This window comes from Emys orbicularis, chromosome 8, assembly GCF_028017835.1.
Source record: "Emys orbicularis isolate rEmyOrb1 chromosome 8, rEmyOrb1.hap1, whole genome shotgun sequence".
Classification (NCBI taxonomy): domain Eukaryota; kingdom Metazoa; phylum Chordata; order Testudines; family Emydidae; genus Emys; species Emys orbicularis.
Genome location: NC_088690.1, coordinates 44,091,974 through 44,118,678, shown reverse-complemented (window position 1 = coordinate 44,118,678; position 26,705 = coordinate 44,091,974). Strand labels below are relative to the sequence as shown.

Sequence of the window (26,705 nt, the reverse complement as noted above, 5' to 3'; positions counted from 1 at the left end):
ATTCTGTGGGGCGCAGTTATTCTTTACCGAAATCGAGTCAGTGCTATCCTTGTTGGAGTGATGTCTATGGGACTGATAATAAACAAACATACGGTCCCAGATTCAGCTCTGTTACATCTGTGCAATGTCATGGACTTAATGAGGTCGTGCAGGGATAAGAGTAGACTTTGTTTAACCAGTATTTGCATTTGGTATGAGCCAAACATACAGCACAAGAACAGAAGATGTATGTGGGAAATAGTCACGTAAAAACATCATGTATGAAAAATGAATGAGATTAAAATGACTTTGAATATAAACATAATGCTAGGAATTCATACTTCCTTTCAGTCTTATTCCATTTCCTTTAGCATCCATTTTCAATTCTTTTAGAGTTAGGAAGAAACACAACCTTGTCCTACGAACCATAGCTGAAATTTAACTGGCTACATCAGTTCATAGTCTTAATTCAACATAACTCTATATCAAGCAATGATACCTAACGTGCAAGCAGATAAGTCAGGAGCCTATGTTTCCCTGATGATACTTGAGAGATTTAAGTTCAAGATTACATTCATTCTTTAAATGTGAAAGAAACAAACGATTCTTTTAGCTTCTGGCTACTGTTTTATTGCAAGTACAGGTACAATGTAACAAGACTCAGACAAATGGAAAAAATATTTCTTTAACAACAAATAACTGTACATGATTTATTTTGGTTCTTAAAATTTTGAGACACCGTTGCAGAGTTCAGGTAATATCACAGTTGATTCATAAATAGAGAAACTTGATGTCCCAGACAACGGTCTATGAGATTATATATTTTTCTTATTTTTATGAGCCATATTTACAGTGATTATTCAGGATTTAATATGCTTCTAATCTAGTGGTCAGTATGTGTTGGTCAAATGAACTTAATGCATTTTGTTTAACGTGTTTAGCTCAATTTCTTTCCTAACATAAGCATAGTGCAGCGAGAGCTTGATTTTCTTTTTGTGTTTGTTTTAGAGCAGGGCTTTGGACCGGAGCCCGGAGCAGCTCCGGAGCAGTGGAGCTGCAGGTTTTTGCCTGGAGCTGGAGCACAGCTCCAAAGCCTTGATTGGAAATCTTAATATTTTGATTTGTTGCATTATGTTTGTACTTAAAACTGCCTTTCCCTAGAGAGACCTTTAAGAAATGGCATTCTTTTGGAGAGTATCTGCATTAGAGATGCATTTTCATCTAACATAATGAAAGGAAGCTTCTTAAAAAGTTCAAGGTGCTGGAATGCAGAGGTGTTTTAACTGTCAAACAATTTAAGAGATGTAGAAGTAGCTTTATTCTTCTAGTATTTCAAAGGGGAGAACATTTGGGTTTAAATCCACAAACAATTACCTTGTATGGTAAAGTCTATTGAATTCAACAGACTACTCATGAGATTAGCGGTTTGGAAGAAAACAAGAACTTGCCTTTAGTTTAGAAAATCTACTTTCCATACCAAATGACTGAAATCTGCTGATATTATGTTCCTCATGTACCTTAAAGGAGGATAGGCCTGACTAGCGAAAAGAATTGAAATACATTGTAACAGTGTACAAGAGACTTATGCCCTTGAGGTCTTTGCCAGTCTTTTGAAGACATCTCCTCAAGAGTTTGTGTTCTTTCTCTCTTAGAACTATAGTCACATTAGAGAATGAACTGTATTCTGGGAGAATTTTAAAAGGCAACTCTATAGTGAAAACAGGTCTACATGGTACAGATGGGGAAAAAATCCTTTCTACAATTAAGAGGAATCAGACTGTTTTTTTTTAAGTTCCTGCATAGAAGCATTTAAGTTGCAAAAACAAATTAGATTCAATATAAAATTTTGGGCCGAATTCATTCATGCTGTAATAATATTGAAGTAACAGACTACAAAGTACTTTTTTCTTGAGCTTGCATTAAGCAGGAATTCTGAAAAGTTTTTACCTGATAATTCACTTTCTCAGAATTATGCTGCAGATGCTCTCCTGATGAGTGGTGGGAGCCAATATAAACAGTCTGGGTCTTTATAAGAGACTCTAGAATGTACTATTCTCATGGAAGACATTTTCAAAGGGTTAAAGTTAATACAGTAAAATAACTGAAAGCTTTGGTTTAGGTCAGTGGTTCCCAAACTTTAACAACCTATCAACCCCTTTCACTAAAATGTCGTGTCTTGCAACCCCCCCCCCCCCTAAAAATGAATATTTCCAGGGATTGTCTCCTTTACCTGAGTATAAATTATAAAAACAGTGATCTTGGAAATATAAAAATTGTTTTTATGACATGCTTATTACACATTACACCTCTACCCCGATATAACGCGACCCGATATAATGCGGTAAAGCAGTGCTCCGGGTGGGCGGGGCTGCGCACTCCAGTGGATCAAAGCAAGTTCGATATAATGCGGTTTCACCTATAACGTGGTAAGATTTTTTTTTTTATTTTTTTTTTGGGCTCCCGAGGACCGCGTTATATCGAGGTAGAGGTGTATTTATTATTAACTATTATTTATCATTACAGTATTTTTATTACATTATGAAAACGGCAACACTCTTCCAAGATCTCACTTTCTTAGCTTGTATCACATTGAATAAGCCTGTTATAAGACAAGGCTCCTATGTTTCATCAAGGAGTATCAGATATGAAACAGCTTGAAGGTATTTAAGAAGCCAACTCAGAGTTCCTCCTACACAAGCATTCAGGTCTTGAGCAGTCCAGGCAAACAACGCACGTTACAACAAAGCTTAAACTTGTTCTTCATAATAATTTTAAAAACAATACTAGCTGCCTATTTAATTTTAAAAACAGCAAAAAATATCTACCTCTTTCCATTTCTTATAAGGAGTCTTGAAGTTTAAATCTCCTCAGTGTGAGAGATATGCTTGTTTTGATCTGCTTAGCTCTTGGAAGTCCAGGGGCTCCGGGCTGCTGGCCCCCTGTGGCCCCAGGTCCCTAGGGACAGCTCTGACTGCCATTAGGGAATTTTTCCCCGAGAACCCCCTGTAACATTTCGCAAACCCCGAGGGGTTCACAAACCCCAGTTTGAGAGCCATTGGTTTAGGTGAAGAAACCACACAAGACTGACACAATGTATAAGAGTACTGATTTTGGTTGGGTAGGGTTGCACATATGTACCAGATGTCTAGCAGGTACACTTCTGTTAAGAGTAGGTATGGTATGAGGCTTTGTTGTCAGCTCAGAAGATGTGAGGTATCTTGGTGTAAAGTTTTCTGATAAATATGAGTAGAAGTTATGTGGCATTATGGTTATAGAATTGAAGTTGTTTGAGCTAAAATACCCCACTTACAGGTATGGAGATAATTCTGTAAATTATTTAAGTGTAATGTTAATTTAGAGTCTTCTAGTACCTAGTTTCTGTGGTGGTAATTTTTTTTTAAAGTGTTGTCTGTAAGACGGTTTAGAAGAACTAATGTGAAACACATTGACGCTTGAACTGGAGCTCTTGATGTAATGGAGTTTTGTAAGGTGCACCAAGGTCTGCATCTACTAGGCTCTGAGTTCAAGTGTGTGTAAATTTTGAACATCTGCCAGCTTCAGTGCAGCTTACAGATTCCTCAACCCAAAAACCACTGTGTGTGGTACAGTTTAGGAGTGCATTAAACCAAATACATTCGACTTCCATACAAAGTTGGGAAAGCGGGTAGAGCCTGCTCAGTTTGCAAGTTAAATGTATATACTGTGATTGGATAAATTCCAGACAGGTCCTTACTGAAAATTCTTTGCCCCCAGCCTTAAAGTTTAACCTAAAGAATGAATGGGGAGATTGATCCTAGTGGACACGGACAAGTAACTTCTGTATCAAGACACAGGAGTTGATCTCTCAGATAACTGGCTCCCAGGCCATTCAGGACTTCATAGATTGTAATCAATATATTGAATTGCCCTCAGAGTTGAATAAGAAGCCATGCAGAGTACAGAATATTGATATTATGGGCATATAGTAACTTGCACCAGTCCGGTTTGCACTAGCTGCAGCTTCAGGGTATTCTTTAAAGGCTAACCTCTTTTGAGTGTACAGTATTGCATCAATTCAGCCTTCAGGTTACAAAGTCGTGGCTCACTATTTAGAAGTTCTTATCAGCGACAATGATCTTAGCCTTTTGACCAACCATAAATAAAAGACAGTGGATCCAGAATGACCTTGAGACTACAAATGTTTTGGGAAAGTAAACTTGCCAGCCTGGCCCACTCCTCCAGATGCTTCCCTCTATTGTTTCACTTCTGTCTGAGCCAGTTTCCCTCCATCCACTTTCTCACCTTTATTAGTTCTTGGAAGGTGCAGAAATTGCCATATAAGTTTGACAAAAGGGAGCTAAAAATCTGAGTAATTTATAAATTGGTGATGATGAAGGTCACAACATTTCATAGTCTTTCCTGGCAGAAGTAATTATACACCTGAACAGCAACAGGGAAAGCATAGAGGCCTGTAAAAACCAATACATGCTTTTCTACTTCAAGATCATGTAAAGGTTTAGGATTTCTCTTAGAAAGGATTGACTTACTAAAGGCCACTATCACAAAAGTCCACAAGCAAGATGATGGTCATTTCTACTGAAGACTGCTTGTCTAGTAACCAACAAGGACACAGTCATTAAAAAGAGTTCATAGAATCTTTTTTTTTTCTGTATGATGCCCTTGCTTGAAACCGGATTGATGTGAGGTGACATGTGAGTACAGCCTTTTTTAACTTCACTCTTTCAGTAACCTTCCTTAGGTTGGTAGCAATAACTGGTGAGGGTAACAGTAAGTGGCCCTGTTACTATGTGGCTGGTATCTGGACTTGGAAAAGAAGTACTCTCAACCACTGTCAATAATGGGCTTCTCATGCCATGAATAATAAGGGTCCAATTCACAAATATCTAACTGCAATTCCCCAAAGACATAAGACGCTGAAGGTCTCAATGGATGAAATTCTACCAGAGAACTCGATAGATTCCTACCTCTTTATCTGATAGTGAACTCATGGCTCTGAACGAAAGTCTGATCCAGTCAACCTTTTCAGTAAAGTAGTTGGGGAAAACTTTTCAACGTTTTGTTGTAGAAAGCAAATGAGCGAGCACTAAACCAACCAACATTTTGAACAGGTCTTTGGGTCAAGACACTGCTGTTAAGCCAGGGGATGGTGTGGTGTGGTGGTTGGTGAGACAGGCTCTGAGTAGTGCTTACCTGGGGGGCTACCCGGAAGCAGGGACATCCCCCTCACTCAGGTCCTAGGTGGAGGTGTGGCCAGGCAGCTCTGCACACTGCCTCCGCCTGCAGGCACTATCCCTGCAGTTTCCATTGGCCTTGGTTCCTGGCCAATGGGAGCTGTGGAGGCATGCAGAGCTGCTTGGCCATGCCTTTGCCTAGGGCCTGAGTGAGGGGGATGTTGCCGCTTTCGGGGAGCCCCCCAGGTAAGTGCTGCCCAGAGCCTGCCTCACCCTGTCCGTGCCCCTGCCCCCTCCCACACCCAAAGTCTGCTGCTGCTGGGGGAGGGAGGCACAGAGCCAGGTAGGGAACCTGTTGGCCCTACCAATCTCCCCTCCAGCACCAGCAGGGGTCCTGGGCTGTGCACCACCCCCCTCTCCTCTTCAGCACCAGCGAGGGTCTTGGGCCACGCGCCTCCACGCCCCTCCCCCCACCCGCCCCAGAACCCAGGCCACCCTACCCCAGCACCAGTGGTGCCCCCAGGAAGCCACCCCCGAAGTTTTAGTCAGGGGTATATAGTAAAAGTCATGGACAGGTCATGGGCCGTGAATTTTTGTTTCCTGACTGTGTCCTGTCCGTGACTTGTAGTAAAAATACCTGTGACTAAAACGTAGCCTTAGTTATAGGATATTGTCACTTTATAAACTTTTTACAGTTGAGCTCACAACTAGGGTAAATTTGTAGGGCCAATTATTATAACAGTGAACACTCTCCATAAACATGTTCCATCAATCTCCTTGCTGATAAGAAACCTACAATGAAGAGCGGTCTCCACAGTCAAGATTATAGGAATAGGTTAAGCCTTAAAATGGGGACATTTTATGCTTGATTTCTAGTAATGTGAACTACCTTCTTTTTAAATGATACCCTCAAGAAAATAGCTGAAGACTTTACTTATTGACTACTCCCATCCTCCTTCTTCTGAACAGTTGTGTACTTATTAATTTAAAACATTCCCAGATCTAAAATGGCTGATTTATAATATTAAACTGTATAACTTAAAGGTGTAGTATCATCCAGTTAGATGCCTGGAAACTCTTTGGAAAACAAGCTTGACATTTTAAAGAAAGCTTACTCTCTTCACAGCAATGCAGGTCATTTTTTCCAATGAATAAATCTTTCCCACACTAGATAGATTCAGTGTGGGAAAGATTATCTACCGCTTTCCCTTTAAATTACATTTATATTCCAAAATGTTAGCTTGTTTTTATTTTACTTCTTTAAAAAAGTTGTTAGTGGGTATTCCTCCAAAATTTTGATGAAGCGGGGAAGGAAACTATTGAGTAATCTCTGTGTGTGAACCTGTAACTGAAATGTTCATTTTGGTATTATCTTAGGTTCTGGAGGTACTCTCTAATAAGAGAATGTGTGGGTTAAAAATGGAAAGCGTGATTAAACTATTAAAAATCTTGGTTAACTAAAATCTTCATGTCTTATGAGAGAGACACATCTTTCAGGCCTGGATCCCGCGTACACAATATATGTGTGCTTATCTTTCGCTGCTGTGAGTAATCCTATTGAAATAATAGGACTACTTGCAGTGTGTGAAGTTAAGCATGTGCATAAATGTGTGCAGGATCATTCCCTCAGTCCATTACAAATTATAGAAGAGAAGAGAATGACACACAGCACTATCATCAAAGTATTGGACCCAAGTAAATGAAGTGAAATAAGCCAGTTAACTTCATTTTGGGGCAGTAGAACAGAAAGGAAAACACAAAAAACAAAATATCGTATGTTGAGCTTGCGTATTTGTTTTGACTGGTCTCCTGGTAGCCCAGGACTGATGAAATCTCTAAACCCAAGTTCAAGATTGGAATTCTCCCTGTGGTTTGTGCTTTCCAAAAATGAAACCTGTGTCCTACTAACAATATGTCAATCCAGCCCAATGTAATGGACAGGTCCTGCATATTTCAGTGTTGGTTTCAAGAACAACTGTATTTTTGGGCAGCAGAGCATAACCACACATCTTTTTTTGAAACTACTCATTAACTTCAAAGCTTGACCTTGAGATCCTTTTGGAGGCAAGTTGTGGGGAAGCAAAAGTATTAATTTACTAAAATTACCATCAGATTCCTACTACATCTAGTAGGACTTCAGTTTTACAGACAAACTCCAGTCCTACTCAGCGCTCCATGTAAACATGGCCCGCTATGCCTGTGTGGAGCCCCATTGACTTCAAGGCTCTACACAGACCATAAATCCACCTGCACACAGCTCCATTGCAAGACCATGGTCTTAGGAAAGCAATGAAAGAAATAGTTATATCTAGCTTATAGTCTATAACACAGTTCTTAATCAGTGGCAAACTGCAAAACTCTTGAAATCCATTGATCTGTTATCAAGACTAGTTCTGATTTCTGTTTTCTTATAATACATACATTGCACCAGAAAAAAGATTTATACATTTCTGTCAGTGAGAAGTAGAATCCTGTTCAGTGGGGGTTTCCTCAAAAACCATCCTTGGGTTTAGTGGCACACTTTTCATCCTGTTCCATCAGTTAATTCCTTCTTTCTATAGTTTCCCAGTGTTCTTGTAATTTTGTATGTGTCTGTGATTATACTTGTTCTGATGGTATTGCAGTAAACAAATTTATCTGGTTTCTACTTTATTTGGAGCATTTATTTTAGTTGCTTTGTACCTTCAAAAAGTGTCCACTTGAATTGAAGCCAGTTTTCTATGGAAATGGGATTAAATCTTGCCATATATGCTATCCAGAATGGGAGCTTATTCTGAGCTTCTATGGCCTGCATGCAGTCTGGACTTTTTGTTATGTGTGTACACCTGTAGTGGCTTGCTTTGAAAATTGGTTTTCTTTCAATTGATTGTGTACTATTCATATTAATGAAAACACATTATAATCTAGAACAATCTTATATCGGTACTAAAAAAAGAAAATAAAATTATGCTGGCTAAATTAAATTATGGAGCTATACCTATCTCATAGAACTGGAAGGGACCCCGAAGGGTCATTGAGTCCAGCCCCCTGCCTTCACTAGCAGGACCAAGTACTGATTTTTGCCCCAGCTCCCTAAGTGGCCCCCTCAAGGATTGAACTCACAACCCTGGGTTTAGCAGGCCAATGTTCAAACCACTGAGCAATCCCTTCCCCCTGGCTAAAGAAATCACTGGTTCCATGGGCAAATCTCAGATAAATCTAATAAAAGCTATAAAGCATGAGGACATTGCTGCATATGGGGAAAGGAACACGTGTGGTGTCTTCGAGAAATGGCCTTAAGATGAAAGGTTCTGCAGGATGTCATGTCCTAATTTTTGTGTTTAAGGAAGGAGGATTATTTTGTGATTGTGTCAATCAGAGTAACTGTAAAAGTTTACGGTTCATTTGGTATTTCGTAAAGGTGATAAGTTCCTTGACAGCTTAAATATATTTATTAAGATGATGCATTTTAGGGCAGAGAATAATCATTAGAAATGATAAAAAGAGTAGCACAACAACTAGAAATGAATATGGCATCCTATATTACAGGGATCGGCAGCCTTTGGCCCGCGGCCTGCCAGGGTAAGCCCCCTGGCAGGCCGGGCCAGTTTGTTTACCTGCCGCGTCCACAGGTTCGGCTGATCGCAGCTCCCACTGGCCGCGGTTCGCCGCTCCAGGCCAATGGGGGCTGCGGGAAGTGGCAGCCAGCACATCCCGCAGCCCCCATTGGCCTGGAGCAGCGAACAGTGCTGCTAACACATCAAACTAATCACAGCACAGTGGTAAGACCCTTTTTATATTGTTTCATTTTTGAAACTATTATGACTCAAAATACACTAAACAAATGTATACAGTTAAACTGAAGCTTCAGTCAAATAGGATTCATTGTGCTATATATAAAATGTTCAGACATCAGTATTGTACAAAACCATTTATATAAATGTAGGTCTGAGACTTACTATCTTTTAAGGAAGGCATAAAGAACTTTACCCCCTTTTTTGTTTTGTTTTGTTTTGTTGTTTGCAAGGTAGTAGTTAGATTAAAATTGGGAAAGCCAACAGATAATTGTTTAATTGTGAAGAGAGAACTTTTGTTTGCCAGTGGACTTAAAATGTTCTTAAAGGGCATCGATTAGTTTTGCAGACAAATCATTATGATCTGCATTTTAAGCCTAAAATGTTAAACTCCTAGCCAAACTTTAGCTAATGGTAACTTTTTGTTCTGTTTATTAAATTAGAAACAGTTTCTCTTCCCTCTTGATATATAGAATCTGCAAATCAGAAGCAACATCTCATCCAACATTACCTTTATCATGGTGGGGGACTGAGGGAGGCATTTAAGAAGTACACATTTTGTTTAAAATCTAGAAAAACATCGGGCTTCTATACCCCTTATCTCCTCCCGGAACCAATTGATAAAAGAAAGGTAGTTCTTTAAAAGCTAATTAAGGAAGCACTTTGACTATATAATAGAATAAATTTTGACTTGGTGTTATAAATGAAAAGATAATCCGATGGTATTCTGTTGTTCCCACTCCCTCCCACCCCCCGTGTGGATTAAGAATATAAGTATGGCCATATTGGGTCAGAACACTGGTCCATCCAGACCAGTATCTATCTTCCGACTGTGGGCAATGCCAGGTGGTTCAGACTCCCAGTCATGTATTTCTTATCACATCACATAAACTGGAAAAAACCTGCAGTTTTCTTTGCTGTTTCTTCTTGGCCCTTGGCTTCTTGGCTCTTGTTTCTCCCTTCCCTGTCACAAGTGAATGGGTACTTATGTCCAGTCTTTGGACTGGAGTTTATGGTCCCTTGTCCCACAAATGATACCAGTCTAGCATGCTTTGGGGTGACTGAGATTGCACTTCTCTGAGTAGACCAGGGGTCGGCAACGTTTGGCACGCAGCTCGCCAGGGTAAGCACCCTAGTGGGCCGGGCCAGTTTATTTACCTGCTGACGCAGCAGGTTCGGCTGATCGTGGGCCACGGTTCGCCGTCCCGGGCCAATGGGGGCGGTGGGAAGCGGCGCGGGCGAGGGATGTGCTGGCCGCGGCTTCCCGCTGCCCCCATTGGCCCGGGACAGCGAACCGTGGCCAGTGGGGGCCGCGATCGGCCGAACCTGCCGCGTCAGCAGGTAAATAAACTGGCCCGGCCCGCTAGGGTGCTTACCCTGGCTAGCCGCGTGCCAAACGTTGCCAACCCCTGGAGTAGACGATCACCAAATGCCATTGTAATGCTTTCCTTTTTACATATGGGAATGGAAATCCTGAGGCAAGATCTAAGTCCTATCTGATATTAGTGCCAATATTACTTGATTTGATGTAATGACATTTTGAATTCTTTTATAGCTGTTCAGGTATACTTGTAAATGGGATATTATTATTATTATTTGATTCAAACATCTTATGTCTTTCATGAATGATGCATCTGTAATAACTGGCATATGGTACTTGGAAAAGTTGTCATGGCTTTTCCTGTAAAGCTTGTAATAGACATCATTGTGCCAATTTTGGGTGAAAACCTTAGCATAATTTGACAAACTCTTGTGTAGCTTTTTGTTGGCTCTGCAGCCATTCATTTGAATGAGAAATGCACTCTGTTAAAAGGAAGTCAGTTACACACAGTTCCAGAGACAGCGTTTACATATTTTAGCAAATGGGTGTGGCTTTCTTTTTTCCTCCAGAAGTGTTATGTACACTAGAACGTATTGTTCTATTTCCATAAAATTCTGGAGTGAGACAGACAGCTTGTTGTGTTTAATCACAGTTGTCTGACATCATTTTGACTTTGTGGCTTGAGCTATGATATATGACATTAAAAGGAGGAAGGTTTGGCCATAAACTTGGAAAAGCCAAGACATTTTTGAATTAATGCTGCTTTAAAACCACATCTTGGCCATGTTGTGCTTTGCAATGTAAAACCTCTGGGTTTTCTCCCCAAGCTAATATCTGTGGCCTAATTTTGTTTAACAATATTACATTTATAAGTAACTTTTGCTAACTGTTTTGTTCAGTTCTTATTCTGTAATGGGGTCCCCCATAGATTTGTGTTAAAATAATATAGAAATAGTTATATAAAAAGGGATACTTCCTAGCTGCTAACAACTTTAAATAATTAAAGTGTGTGTATAGATTAGGTACCTTTCCTAGTATTGTGAAGTGTTGTTTATCTGATTATATCTTTTGGTTCTTATAGAAAATGTTCCAGAAGAATTGCGAGAACCATTTTACACAGACCAGTATGACCAGGAACACATTAAACCACCTGTTGTTAACTTGCTGCTATCTGCTGAACTCTACTGTCGTGCTGGAAGTCTTATTCTCAAGAGTGATGCTGCAAAACCACTTTTGGGTCATGATGCTGTTATCCAGGCCTTGGCACAGAAAGGTCTTTATGTCACTGATCAAGAGAAGTTGGTAACCGAAAGAGATCTGCACAAGAAACCCATTCAGATGGTGAGTGTGGCTTTTGTATTTTTTTTTTCTTGGTGCTCCTAATAGCAGTATAATTAAAACTTTATTCTGTCACTGGGTTTGTTTACATGTGATTGAGAGAAAGGGGTTGCTGTTGGTTGGTTGGTCATGCAGCATATTAAAAATACAGTAATGAGATGTAGCATGGCTGTCTGTTCACTACAAAAGATAATTTAGAAGCAACTCTATTAAAGAAATAATCACAATGTGACTTCAATACATAAAGTCGAGCTGCTGGAGACATCTTATTTTATTTGTATTCCACTAGTGACCATACTCCAATCAGTGTGCTAGAAGTTATATAAATGAGTAAACACAGCCCATGCCTTGTAGGATTTGTGGACTCCCTAAATAAAATCCTGGCCCCTGTGAAGTCCATTGCAAAACTCCCCTTAACTTCATTGGGACTAGGCTTTTGCCCCGGCCCCTAGATCTAGTGAAGATAATCTACAGGTTATTTCTGTTTCTCTCCCTCTACTTAGAGAGCAGATTGGCTACGAGGAACCATCTCTTTTGTTTTTCATAATTACTATTTCTAGATACATAGTGGGGGGGGAAATGACTTGATAAAAGTCATCAGCCCAATAGCTGAACCTACAGTTTCAATTTTCCCTGGATCTCTTTCACTTGGAATCTACTTTCTGAAATCTGCTCACCACTACATTTGGTAGTCTTCATGGTCCGAGCACTTCTGCAGCATTGGTCTGGGAATACAAATATCTCTATACAATAAATTCATTAGAAACCTGAGTTGCTAAGATTTTTTTTTTTTTTTTCATTCTAAAGTGTGAGATTATTAGCAAGCAGTTAACATGACTTAGGCCTGGTCTACACTAACCCCCAAATTCGAACTAAGGTACGCAACTTCAGCTACGTGAATAACGTAGCTGAAGTCGACATACCTTAGTTCGAACTTACCGCGGTTCAGACGCGGTCCACACGCGGCAGGCAGGCTCCCCGTCGACTCCGCGGTACTCCTCTCGCCGAGCTGGAGTACCGCAGTCGACGGCAAGCGCTTCCGGGATCGATTTATCGCGTCCAGACCAGACGCGATAAATCGAACCCGGAACTTCGATTGCCAGCCGTCGAACTACCGCGGTAGTGTAGACCTGGCCTTAATCTGCATCATGTTTATATTGCCAGGAAATATTTAGGCCTATTACTTAGTTGTTTTAAAAAATTCACAGAACTAAATTCCTTAAAGCAGCTTCAGGTTTTTTTTTTTTTTTTAAATGGATAACTCCCTTCATTCTTGTAGAGTACTCTGTTTTGAAGACACCAGTGTTCCAAAGGTTGTAGTAAGATAAGGATTTAGCCAATTGAGTTGTTTTCTTCACTTCATGTTCTATATTACTGTGAAAGCAACCTAGAGCAGTGGCTCTCAAACTTTTTTTTTACTGGTGACCCCTTTCATCTAGCAAGCCTCTGAGTGCGATTTCCCCCCCCCCCCTTATAAATTAAAAACTCTTTTTGTATATATTTAACACCATTATAAATGCTGGAGGCAAAGCAGGACTTGAGGTGGAGGTTGACAGCTTGCGACCCCCCCCCCATGTAATAACCTCGTGACCCCCCAGTTTGAGAACCCCTGACCTAGAGACTTTATTGTAGAAGCCTGCTGCCTGCTTTCTCAGTGACCTGGATCACAACAAGCACGCAACACCTGTGCTCAAAATTCTGCACTTCTGGGAGGCAGGGACACGGGCTGGGGCTGCTCAGGCCCCACTCCCAGGGCAGGTGGAGGGATCTAGGCTCCCCCTCAGCTGCTAGCGCAGCTCTCCGGCTCCAGCAGGGGGGGGTGGGGCTTGGAGCCACAGTCCAGCCACGGGAACAGCTGGGCAGACAGCTGTGGGGAGCTGTGTGGTGGACCCTCCACCTGTCCTGGTCAGGGGACCCGAGCAGCCCCCAGCCCATGTCCTTGTCCCCCAGGCTCCCTGCCCAGGGCAGGTGGAGGGTCCATGTTGCGGTTCCTCATAGCTGCACACCTGGCTCTTACTGTCAGAGCCCTGCGCGGATACAAAATTTGTATCCGCCTCCGCCCTGCTATCCGCAAAAATGGTCCACAGATATAAAGCAGCTACCCGCAGATTTGCAGGGCTCTATGGCTTGGGTTTATTATATTTGGAGATTCATCATCATCATTTTGTATTGTTTCTAAAATTATGTAAAAGTGTGGCAGATGCATTTGTAAAAATCAGTACATAAATAAAATAGCCATAGATACAGACAAGATACCTGAAACCTTTCTCTTCACCACCTTCTCTCAGAAATCGAAAAGGTAATTTTTATATTGGCTAGTTACCTATCTAATGGAGACCTGAAAACAAATAACTCAACTGTCCTTTTTGCAAACATGAATTAAAGGAATCATCCCCAACCTTTTAATAGTATGGGAGAAAATAGTTCTGACATTCTCTTTCTGCTCAGGGTAACTTCCTCCGTAGTAAGGAGTGAGTTATGTGGTGTAAGACAACTGGTAACATACTGTTTTGAACAATGCACTGATAGTAGCAAGGGAAGATCATGTCATAGAATTCTGGAGCTCCCACATAGTCCAAAGATGGTTTTCAGACACATCCAGTATTCTGGACAAAAGGAGAGTGAAAAACACCCCCATATAGTAAACTAACTAATAAAGAACAAACTCTGCCATGCAACTGACATGGTTCAAGACATTTGTAATGTCCAAAGCTTGATAGAGCCTCTGAGAACCACTCCAGTAGCCAACGATGGCTCTCTTAACAGTCTCGAGGGAGCTTACACACATATCTGTGTTTAAACTAATTGTCAGTGGCCTTTGTTCATTCTACATGAATGGTGCTTCCTATCCTCTCCCTCCCATTCAATGTAATTTCAACACCATAAATGTTCAGTTTACAGACCTAGTGATTGGAGCCTGGAGGACAGAAAATCTATCTGGTCATCTACCTGGATTCTTCAAATCTTAGGAAAAAAATCCCCTCAGTACTTAGAGGCTTTAATGGTTTTGTTTTGAAGTCCCAAACAGGTATAAGGCCTTCATGTCCATGAGAAGTAGGGATGGGCTTGTGTCTAGGAAATGTATAAAGTGGTAGATGTTCAGCTGTGTGTGCTTAGAGCAGTAGATTAATTCAACTGTGTGAGGCTTAAGAGAGCATGGGAATCTTTTTTTTTTTTTTCCCCCTTGTTACCTATAACTTGCCTCCTTAACATCCTCACCTCTCACCATAAACTTGAACTTTAATTCAGAACGCCTATCTCTTAACAGTTTTCTGTGATGCAACTCCACCAGGATAGAGGGGCTCTAGTGCAAAAAATGTTTGAAATCGTCATGTGGTGGTTGCTCTTCTGTATTTGAGTCAGAAGATATGTTAGAATAGGCTAGACCTGGTTCAGTTTTCAACTGTAGAAAGAATTAATTGGGGAACAGCTGCAGAAAGGGAAGAAGTTAAAACACAACTGAGCCTTCTGTTGTATGTAGTGGAGGGTTTTTTTGTTTTTTTTTTAATTTATGACTGTCTTCCACCAGTTGAACTAAAAGCAGGAAGCAGAACCACTAGTTGAACCAAATCGCATAAAATGTTTGACATTTTGTTTTTAATGCCTTCTGCAAAAAAGTCTTATGAAGCATGACTTTCCTCTAGTTTTGATCCCTTTAATGTAGGGGTCTCAAACATGTGGCTGGCCCGCGGAGTTATTTCCTGCAGCCCGCCATAGGCACCGACTCCACCGACAGCCAAGCTCTCCTCTTCCCACCAGCGCACTGCATCCCCGCTCCTCCGCCTACCTCCCAGCACTTCCCGCTGCCAAACAGCTGTTTGGTGGTGCTTAGGACTTTCCAGGAGGGAGGTGGGAGGAGCGGGGATGCCACACGCTCAGGGGAGGAGGCGGGGCAGGGATTTGGGGAAGGGGTTGGAATGGGGGTGGGGCTGCATGTTTGAGACTCCTGTGATAGACTGTTAGGGGCACCGGGCACCATCCCCCATCACCCAGGGGTCTCTCTGTTAGGGGTGTTGAGCACCCAGAGGTCTCCCCCTCTCCCCTCCCCCCCCATTGCCCAGGGGTCTCTCTGTTAAGGGTGCTGGGCACCCAGAGGGTCCCTCCCCCCCATTGCCAGGGGTCTCTCTGTTGGGACACTGGACAGTGTCTGTGACGAAGTGGAAATTTTCTGTAACATTTTTATAATTCCTAGGTGAGCCTCAGTTTCCCTCTTGACTTTGCGCTGTGACTGGGGGGTGGAAAGGGTTACTCCGTGCGGGAGAGAGTCAGCGCCTATGGCGGGCTGCAGGAAATAACTCCGCGGGCCGCGTGTTTGAGACCCCTGGTGTAGATCATCATAAGTGTTAGTGACTACATAAGGAATAGTTACAGGTGTTTATATTTTATTAAAACACCTCTTTGCATTACAGTTTTAAAAAAGTTAATGCATTGACTTTTAATAGCATACTATATTACTCTTCATTTTATTTCATTTTTGACTATACTTTTGTATCATTGTATGAAAAGGTTTCAGTGATGCGGCCCTCGGGCCAATGTACTAGTCCTCATGTGGCCCTCATGGTGATTTGAGTTTGAGATCCCTGCTTTAATGATTGGTTTATTTACATGTATAGTACTTGCCTTTATTTTTTCCCTAGGAAAAACAAAGTATTCTTCAGGTCTATATTAATACAGTACTTGTAAAGGGATTTTCTTTATTCCACAGAGAGATCATGTCAGGTGTATATTTTGTTTTGTTTAAGGAACTGTGTAATATTAAACTTCAGTGAATTTTTTTTCTTCTGGTTTCAGAAAGCGTGTCACATAACATTTCATAATTATTGTAGACAATTGGAACTTTGTTATACAATTTTTTTCTAGATGTTATGTTTTTGCTGTACAATAGCTACATATTTTCTCGTACTGTAGTAGGCTACAACTTTATTGAGCTGCATTTGCCTCACCAATGTTGTCATTGTTCTAAGAAAGGGCTTCTCAGTTGTTTACCTTTAATCTGATATAAACCCCAGGACCAGCACTATGGCCTGGCTTATTATAAAAGCAAACTCGTTGATGATCTTAAGTATTTGTATGAGCCCCAATGGGATGGACTCTATGAGAGCAGGAAAAGTAAATTCCAACCTTAATTCACACTTACAGGTAGAATTTTAACAAGGGCTTCCAGGGACACCCACAGTAATTCTTCATATTACCATGCCTCTCCACAGCAAATCCTAAAGGTTTCTCTTCGATGAAAAAAGGTTGTTCACACTTAAATTACTCTAACTCTGTTCTCACCAAACAATAAAGGATAAAATGTAGAATCCAGAATTGGGGAAGAGAATCAACTTTTTTAAAAAAACTAATATTTTTTTCTCATAATAGAAACTTTATGCTCTTTAGCAGTATAATTTTTTTAAAGACTTTCAAGGTGGTCACAGTTAAGATGCAGAATTGCCTGTCTTAAATGGGCAAATTCCATTTGTAATAAACTATCCTGGCACTGGCAGGCTTAAAGATGGACAACAGTGCATTTTTTCCCCCTGCATAATACAGTTGTTACAACAGGACAAATTATTTTTATATTTGGTTATTTAAGAGTTCAGGTTTACTAGGTAAAATAGTGAAATAGATTTATTTAAACATTCCCGTATATATTCGTTCATAAGCCGAATATTTTTGGTAAAAAAGTGACACGTCAAAGAGCGGGGTCGGCTTATAAACGGGTCTACACCAAAATTTGATGATTTTAAAATATATGGAATCCTTGAATATCTAATACATTGTCGTTTTGTTTACCTGGAGCGTCTGCAGGCATGGAGCCCCCCTCAGTTCCCTGTGGCCACAGGGAGCTGAGGGGCTCCATGCTTGCAGACGCTCCAGGTAAACAAAATGTCCCAACCCACCAGCGGCTTACCCTGATGGCCGGGAGCCAAAGTTTGCCAACCCCTGAAATATAGGGTCAGCTTATGAAAGGGTCATAGAGTTTTTGCTATTTTTACCTAACCATCTGGGGGGGGGGGGTGTCGGGGTCGGCTTATAAACGAACGGGCTAATGAACGAATATATACGGTAATCATTTAAGACACAATGTACATAGATCAGTATGTGAACTGATCTTAATTTTCATAGTCCCATATTGGTTGTACTTTCAAAAAAGAAAAAAAATGTTTAAAAACTTTCACTTACAAAATTGCCATTTAAAATATTTTAGGTTTTGGCCTTTAAAAGTCAGATAATAATAGAATACTGAAATTGGCAGGAAAGGTGGACTTAGTTATTGTATACTCCCACTATTTTGAGTCATTTTATGTGAAAATATATCCACTCTAACAGTGGGCCAGAGCCATATTTGGAGGAATAGAGAATTTCATGTTCTATATTAGTACTGAATTATCTATATAAAAGTATTTATTATTGCAAGCCCAATCAACTTACTAGTATTTTTAACATAAAGTGCTCCATTATGTATGTAGGTCAGTTTATCCTTGTCCTGTGAGTAGGAGGGATACTCTTTTCTGTTGTAGAGTTGATAAAAATCTACATAAACACTTCTTTTTATGGGGTCCCTTGGTGTGGTGTATAGACCCCACACTGATGAGGGAGGTGTCTCCGGCAATGTCAATCATGGATGATGGCTAAGGCTGTTTTGGTTGGATATTTTCAGTAAAAGTCATGGACAGGTCATGGGCAATAATGAAAAATTCACAGAAGCTTTTGACTTTTACTAAAAATACCCATGATAAAATGGGACGGGGGGGGTCCAAGCTCCTGGGATCCCCCCTGCCGCCCACAACAGCTGGGAGCTGCTGGGGTCCCCCCTGCTGACCACAGCGGCTCGGGAGCGTAGGGGGTCCCCCCTGCCAACCGTGGTGGCCCAGGAGCAGAGGGGGTCCCCCCCTACCGCCCGTGGTGGATGGGAGCAATGGGGATCCCCCTGTTGCCCATGGGGGGTCCCCGCCACCTCCTGCGGAGGCTGGGAGTAGTGACAAGGTGCTGCAGCTCCCAGCTGGTGCTGGCTGAAGTCATGGAGGTCTTTGGAAGTCACGGATTCCGTGACCTCTGTGACTAAATCGCAGCCTTAATGATAGGCCTTTAAAAGGGAGGAAACTGCAGTCAGTGGGGGCAGTGGAGGAGCAGGATGCCTAAGCAGGAGACTGCTGAAGCTACTCCTGGAGCCATAAGAGGAACTTCCATGCAGGAGATCTTCATCCTGACCCTATGGGGAGTGCAGCAAACTCCCAGGGAGAGACTTTAGAATGCTCGCAAGAGGTAGGCATGATATACCTGGACTTCAGCAAGGGTTTTGACACAGGCCCACATGATCTTCTGATAAGTAAGCTGAAAGAAATGGGGGCTCAGTGGAACTACCATTAAGTGGATACATAATTGGTTAAACAACCACGAACACAGAGTAACTATTAATGGAATGATATCGGATTGGAGGGGGGGGGTCTCAAATAGGGTTCCACAGAGATCTGTTCTGGGTCCAGTGTTTAAAATCTTTATTAATTACTTGGATTTAAGAATAGAGAGCGTGCTGGAGGATAGAGCTAAAATTCAGAGGGCTCTTGATAAATTGGAGAACTGGGCTATCGACGACAAAATGAAATTCAACAAAGACAAATGAAAGGTGCTACACTTCGGGAAGAAAAATCCATGCATAAATACAGAATGGGGGATAACTGTCTTGGCAGCAGCACTGCTGAGAAGTATCTGGGAGTAGTGGTGGATCACAACCTCAATATGAGTCAACAGTGCGATGCAATTGCAAAAAAAGCAAATGCAATTTTAGGTTGCATTTACTTAGGCATAGCATGCAGGTCACTGGAGGTGATAGTACTGCTCTCCTTGCCGCTGGTTAGGCCTCAGCTGGGCTATAGTGTCACCAATGTATGGAAAGGATGTAGAGAAACTGGAAAGGATCCAGAGGCAAGCATCAAAGATTATCAGGGGGATGGAATGCAAGCCATATGAGCAAAGGCTGAAGGAACTGGGTATATTTAGTTTGGAAAAGAGGAGATTAAGGAGCGACATGATAGTGGTCTTCAAATACTTGAAAGACTGCCATATAAAGGATGGAAAAGTTGTTTTCTCTTGCCACAGAGGGCAGGACAAAGGGCAATGGGTTCAAACTGAATTATAGCAGATGTAGATTAAATCTCAGGAAAAACTTTCTAACTCTGAGAACAGTAGGACTATGGAACAGGTTGCCTAGGGAGGTTGTGGAAGCTCCTTCACTGGAGGCTCTCAAAAGGAGGTTGGGTAGTCATCTCTCTTGGATGGCTTAGCCACAACAAATTCTGCATCTTGGCAGGGGATTGGACTAGATGACCCCTGCAGTCCCTTCTAACTGTAAGGAACCAGGTGGAGCCACCCGGTGCAAGTAACTGGGTTGTGGTCAGGTTCTCCCATCATCTGGGAGAAAAACCTCAGGGCAGTCCTTTTACAGGGTCACACATTTGACTGGTCTTCTGCTTGCTCTGTCTGATCCTAGACATGAGAAATCTCTAAATTATCCAATTTACATGTTTTGAGCAAAATGAGCCATGTGAGAAAGCAGAATTGTAGCATGGGAACCATTTGGATTCATTTGTTGACTAACCTTTCTCCTTCAGGGGAGAAGGGATTGAGAAGGGATAGTAAGGATCCCTTCTTTTGCTCTCTGCATCCAGGAAGGAGTTCTAGGGATGTGAAAAGGATATTATAGCATGATGTGGCATCATTATATGATGCCATTTTTCTGACAACACAATTATGTGATAATGCAGTATTACAGTAGAACAATAAATCATCTTGATGTGACTTAGTAGCTTTCTGAAATTCTGTCAAATGACAGTGTATCTCCTCAGGTAAATAAAGAGAGTTTTCAAATACTTATAAATTGCAAAATTTTCATATGAATCTTCCCATGTATCTGGTTAGAGAAAAATTCTTAAACCACTTTCCATCCAGGTGCAGGGGAGATGCACTGGAGAGAGGGGAGACAAGCCTGCGCATGTTTTGTGGAAGGTTAAAGAGCCCAGAGTGCCCCTACTGCAGGCCTGGCATTTTGGGGAGAGGGAGCCAAGGATCCACACAGTGGATCATCTGGAAACACCTCCCACCTGTCTTCCTCCTCCATACTGAAATGTAGACAATTTGGCTTCAAAATAAATTCTGGAGTCTAGAAAATTGCGAACAGAGCATACTCTGCATCTAACTTCACCTATCTTTAGAAAAATGAGCCATGTCTCCAAATATTTCCATGTATAGTCATTCAAATACAGGAAGATGGGAGTGAAGTATGTACTTTGTGTCCTAAGTATCATCTAATAAATGTATTTATAAGGTCTGCTAAATTTTGAACTTTTATCTGAGAAGATACTGCTCAATTACTCAACCCTTTATTTACTGTAACAATAATCTTAAATTTTCACACATGCACAGTGATTTATAAAATATTTTTGTGACGTTGTGCAGCCTATATGGTTTTATAAAAACATGATAATAAGTGAATATAATGTAACTGGGATCGTTTTAGAAAAATATGGTAATAAGTGATATGCTTCATGCAAAAGGTCTCTTGTAAGGTATCATTACAAAGCTTATAATCTACTGAGTGTGATCATCCGATTTGTATAAATGTACCACTCTTGTATCTAAAACTAGAAATATAAAATGTAACTCTGAGGGCCTATTGTAATTATGTAAAGTGTGGGCCATTAATGATGGTTTGGAATCTTGATGACTCCCATTAACCAGGACCATTATCTGCAGATGGCTGTGTTTACCTGTGAGTCTTCCTGTATATGTTTGTGCTGGCAAGTGGGCAATGAAGACTTGCAGTGACATGTGATCATGTCACCTGAACTGGAATCCATCTTTAACCTGGTGCTTTTCCAGTGGGGGGGTGGAAACCCAGAGGGACAAAGGGTTCCCGCCTTATGCAAAAGATATAGAAAGGGGTGGAACAGAACAAAGTGGAGAGAGGAGCCATCATGAAGAATCCCCTAGCTATCACCTGAGCTGCAACAAGAGCTGTACCAGGGGAAAGAGTTGTGCCCAGGCCTGGAAGGTGTCCAGTCTGAGAAAAAGATTACTGAAGCATCTCTGAGGGTGAGATTATCTGTATTCAGTTTGATTAGACATAGATTTGCGCATTTTATTTTATTTTGCTTGGTGACTTACTTTGTTCTGTCTGTTACTACTTGGAACCACTTAAATCCTACTTTCTGTATTTAATAAAATCACTTTTTATTTAGTAATTTACTCAGAGTATGTATTAATACCTGGGGGAGCAAACAACTGTGCATATCTCTCTATCAGTGTTATAGAGGGCGAACAATTTATGAGTTTGCCCTGCATAAGCTTTATGCAGGGTAAAACGGATTTATCTGGGTTTAGACCCCACTGGGAGTTGGGCATCTGAGTGCTAAAGACAAGCACACTTCTGTGAGCTGTTTTCAGGTAAACTTGCTGCTCTGGGACAAGTGATTCAGACCCTGGGTCTGTGTTGGAGCAAACGGGAGTGTCTGGTTCAGCAAGACAGGGTGCTGGAGTCCTGAGCTGGCAGGGAAAACAGAAGCAGGGGTAGTCTTTGCACATCGGGTGGCAGCTCCCAAGGGGGTTTCTGTGATCCAACCCATCACAATTTTAACTTAAAACTGTAAACACTTCTGCAAACATTAATCCTCACTACACTCTTATAAAAGCAATCAAGTATTATTCTCCCATTTTTGCAGTTGTATAAACTAAACAGAGGTTAAATGAATCAAATAAGGTACCAACAGCAAGTGAGCGGAAACCTTGGGATGAGAACTCAGGGCTCCCTGATTTCCAGTGTTCTTCTACACTGCCTTTCATGATAAATTTTGAACTAAATCTTATTTTTATATTTTGTAAGTGGCTGTATACTATTATTACTATTAAAACAATTCAAAAACCTGTGAACATACTGTTTCCTTTTTTTAATTGGTTGTTTGTCTACAGTAGACAGAACCATCATTTTTACATGTTTAATGTATTTTAATAGCTAGGAAAAGGTTAAGGTTCTCTCTGAATTAGCATACTTTTGAGGCTCCAAGCAAGATGTTAATAACACTTTTACGCACACGTACACATACACGCACAAAAGTATTTCTATACTATGATGCTGGTTTTATCAAGGCTTGATTTTTAAATTTAAAAAAAAAAAAGGCTTTGTAACAACCATTCTAATATTTGTTATCCTCCATTTAGTTGCAGCTTACCTTCTTTTAATACCCTTTTTAAAAAGTGCATTCTGTGAAGAAAACTGCTTAAAATCATTCTCCCAACACAGTCTATCTAGATTTATTTAAGAATATCTCTTGGTATGCTAAAATGTTAACTTCTATGTTGAAGTCTCCAGTGGTCATTATTACACTTTTGTTTACCAACTGGAATGGAACTTTGAATGTGCCACTATTGATATCTGTAGCCCGGGTCTATAGCTCTCTGTAATCCAATAAGAAAATGTATGCCCCAATGCAGATTTTGGTCTCTTCACAGAATGTTTCCATTTGAAATGACATCCCTTTTCTCCATCTCATCAGAGGAATCTGTATCTCATACCCTGGGGAAAGACTCTAGAGGTTATATACCCCTCACCCAGAAAGTTTGCAACTACATGCTGCAGATCCTGGAGTTTCATGTAACAGTGTAAATTGCTGTTGAATTAATTTAATTTTTACAGCATCAAAAAGCGTAACAGATACTTGACAGAGTGAAAAATAAGGCATGGTTCCTGCCCTGAAGAGCTTACAAGGGTGGGCAAACATTTTGGCCTGAGGGCCACATCTGGGTGGGGAAATTGCATGCAGGGCCATCAATGTAGGGCTGGGGCGGGGGTTGGGGTGTGGGAGGGGGTGCAGTGTGCAGGAAGGGGCTCAGGGCAAGGGGTTGGGGCGCAGGAGGAGCGCGGGGTGTACAGGGGGGCTCAGGGCGAGGGGTTGCAGCGCAGGAGGGGTGTGGGTGTACAAGGGGGCTCAGGGCAGAGGGTTGGGGTGTGGGGTGCAGCAGGGGGCTTAGGGCAGGGGGTTGGGGTGCAGGAGGGCTCTGGCCCCGCACCGCTTACCTGGAGTGGCTCCGGGGTGGTAGTGGCACGCACCGGGGCCAGGGCAGGCTCCCTGCCTACCCTGGCCCTGCGCCGCTCTGCTCCACTCCCGGAAGTGGCCAGCACCACATCCCTGTGGCCCCTGGGGGGCAGAGGGCACCGCATGCTGCCCTCGCCTGCGGGTACCTCCCCCAAAGCTCCCATTGGCCGCAGTTCCCCTGCTTCTTATATAGAGAATGTGTTACCTTTTTCTGTCATGTGTAAATGTGGGTGCCGCCCGCTTCTGGGAGCGGCACAGGGCCCACGGCGCCACCAGGATGGCAATCCTGCCGGCCGGATCCAAAGCCCTGACGGGCTGGATCCAGCCCGCGGGCCGTAGTTTGCCCACCCCTGTGCTAGATTCTCCAGAGTTTAATCCACCACCTTAACAACTGATGATAATTCCGTCTGCTGTTACCTCTCTCCGTGTAGCGTACATGTTGACATATAACCTGGGGAATCTGTTGTACCATGTGACACTGCGGCATGATTCTGAATTTGTCCGTTTCTTGTATAGAAAATGTGTTGCCTTTTTCTGTCATGTGTAAATGTGAGTACTTGATTTAGGATGAATGTTGCAGTAATATCTAATTAGAATTCAACATCTATAATATATATTCAAATGAACAGTCAAACAGATCAGTTTGGATATTGAAGTCTCTATATTATGCTGAGGAAGGATTTGAAGAGCATAATATTCTTGGTCTGTTTTTGGCTGAAGTTATGCATTGTATACTTGCTGAACAAAAATTGATTAAACTTAATATTTTTTTGCACTGTAAATACTGCCATGTATAAGTTATTAAATAAAGAAGCTTTTTTTGTGTTTCTGACAGCCTACTTTGAAGGGAAAACAAACAAACTTGAATGAAATTATAGCTTTACAATGGAACTGTTCCAAAATAATTTAATTTATATGTAATCTGTTGTGTCTCCAGGAAGTCTGCTATGAAATCACTTACCGGAGAAATTGCAATATTTTCTCTCTTTGTAGTCACTCATAACAAACTATTTCTCATTTATTCCAAAGTTCTCTCCTGGACAGTAGACTTTTGTGTTAGAGTATAAATTTTGGAATCAGTTTAATTCAGGGTTGCATGGGAGTAATGGTAGCAGCAGTGATGCCACAGAATGATGCATTCTTTGGTAAACTAGTCAGAGTTTCACAGAAGATTATATTATTAAAACAATTAACTATTTTTATGTATTCAGAGCCCCCTGTAGCCTGGTTTGTGTGAGAACTCTGTAAGCTTGTGGGCTTGAATTTGAAATTTATATAAATTGTGAATGAGCCTTGCTTGAAGAAATTGGCTTTGAAATACAGTTGTAGATATTTGCGAATAGTTTGCAGACATAGTTTGCAGTACTGTAGTACTTTCCTATTTCTTTAATTGGATGCTGCCAAACAGATTGAGCCACGTGTCTAAGACTGAAATCAATATAAAGGATTTTATAAAACTTCATATAAAAAGAAAATTAAAATTTCAATGAAAATAGTTTATTTTTAATTTAGTTATTTTTCTAACCTTGTTTTAAATGGGCAAGCAAAGTAGTATTAAACCAGAAAGTGAAAACTAACTCATGACAGGCATTAACTTAACCAGGTCAGCATATATTAGTCTACCCTGCCTTGTCTCTAAACTAGGATATTCGTTAATACATTCCAACATCTAATAAAACACCATAAGGCTTTGTCTAGAGGAGGACAAAAGTTGAGTTGTGCTGGAGCAATTTAAATTTGTTGGATACAAGTTTTTAACTAATACATTTTTAAAACCCTAATGTCGCCAGGGCAAGTTGTGTTGCTACTTGATTTAGCTGGTAGAGCTGAATCCTAGGCTCCCACCTAGGAGTTGAAGCTCCTGCATTAGTAAAGTGCCATATTTGTTCTTCATGGTACAAACCTATTTAAATCCTTCTCCATTTAGATTGCCTTTATGACGGGAGTGGGAACTGTTTCCTGTATTTAAACTCTTTTTCAAAGAAAATGCAACATGAGTATTGCAAAACCACTGTAAAGTGCCTTATTATGCAAATGTTCTAGAGCAATGAACACATTGTCTACACTAATCAAATCTGAGCAGGGCCGGCTCCAGGGTTTTGGCCGCCCCAAGCAGCCCCCCCCCCCCCCCCCAAAAAAGCCGCGATCGTGATCTGCGGCGGCAATTCGGCGGGAGGTCCTTTGCTCCCAGCGGGAGTGAGGGACCATCCGCTGAATTGCCGCCGAATACCTGGACGTGCCGCCCCTCTCCGGAGCAGCCGCCCCAAGCACCTGCTTGCCAGGTTGGTGCCTGGAGCCGGCCCTGAATCTGAGGGATGTCTAGGACTTCTGTTGTAGAAGCAGAGAAATGAGTACTAGTACATTGTATATCAATATGATTTAAATCTTGGCTATTTTAACATTGAAATGTATCCCTTTGTTCACTCTAGTTAAATGACTAACCCAGATCTATACTGAAATATGTTGCTAGTCCAATTTACTAATCACTTGCTAAGTACAAGAAAAACTATTAGACTAAAGTATTGCAGATTTTAAAAAGTGACTCTTAGGCTTTGTCTTCACTACCCGCCGATCCGGCGGGTAGCAATCGGTTTTTCGGGGATCGACTTACCGCGTCTAGTGAAGCCGCGGTAAAATCGATCCCTGATCGCTCTGCCGTCGACTCCGGAAATCCACCTCGGCAGGAGGCGGCAGCGGAGTCGGCGGCAGCGCGGCAGCGGTCGACTTTCCCGCGTCCTCACCGCTAGGTAAGCCGACCTAAAATACGCAACTTCAGCTACGGTATTCACGTAGCTGAAGTTGCGTATCTTAGGTCGGACCCCCGCTGCAGTGTAGACCTAGCCTTAGAGACTACATTTATGACCCTTAATAATAGGAACATAAGAAACCATTTTAGAAAAATCTTACTAAAGAGTGTTATAGTGTTTGTCGTAAAATATCTTGGAAAGAAATATTGAGGTCCTTTCCGTATAATATAAAATGAAACAACTGTTCCAATCTCCCATACCACTTGAAGTATTGTATACATTGTTTGGGATATATTGGCTGA

The 26,705-nt window shown here is 41.6% G+C and overlaps 1 protein-coding gene across 4 annotated transcripts in view; it reads left to right on the top strand.

Annotated features, from left to right (window-relative positions):
* The window catches only part of CAMSAP2 (calmodulin regulated spectrin associated protein family member 2), a 201,463-nt gene that overhangs the window by 2,504 nt on the left and 172,254 nt on the right, over nt 1-26,705 (top strand). For all 4 annotated transcript variants that reach the window (XM_065409319.1, XM_065409317.1, XM_065409318.1 and 1 more), the window contains exon 2: nt 11,326-11,585. In XM_065409319.1, coding sequence (XP_065265391.1) covers nt 11,326-11,585 — 260 coding nt within the window. The remainder of the gene's footprint in view (nt 1-11,325; nt 11,586-26,705) is intronic.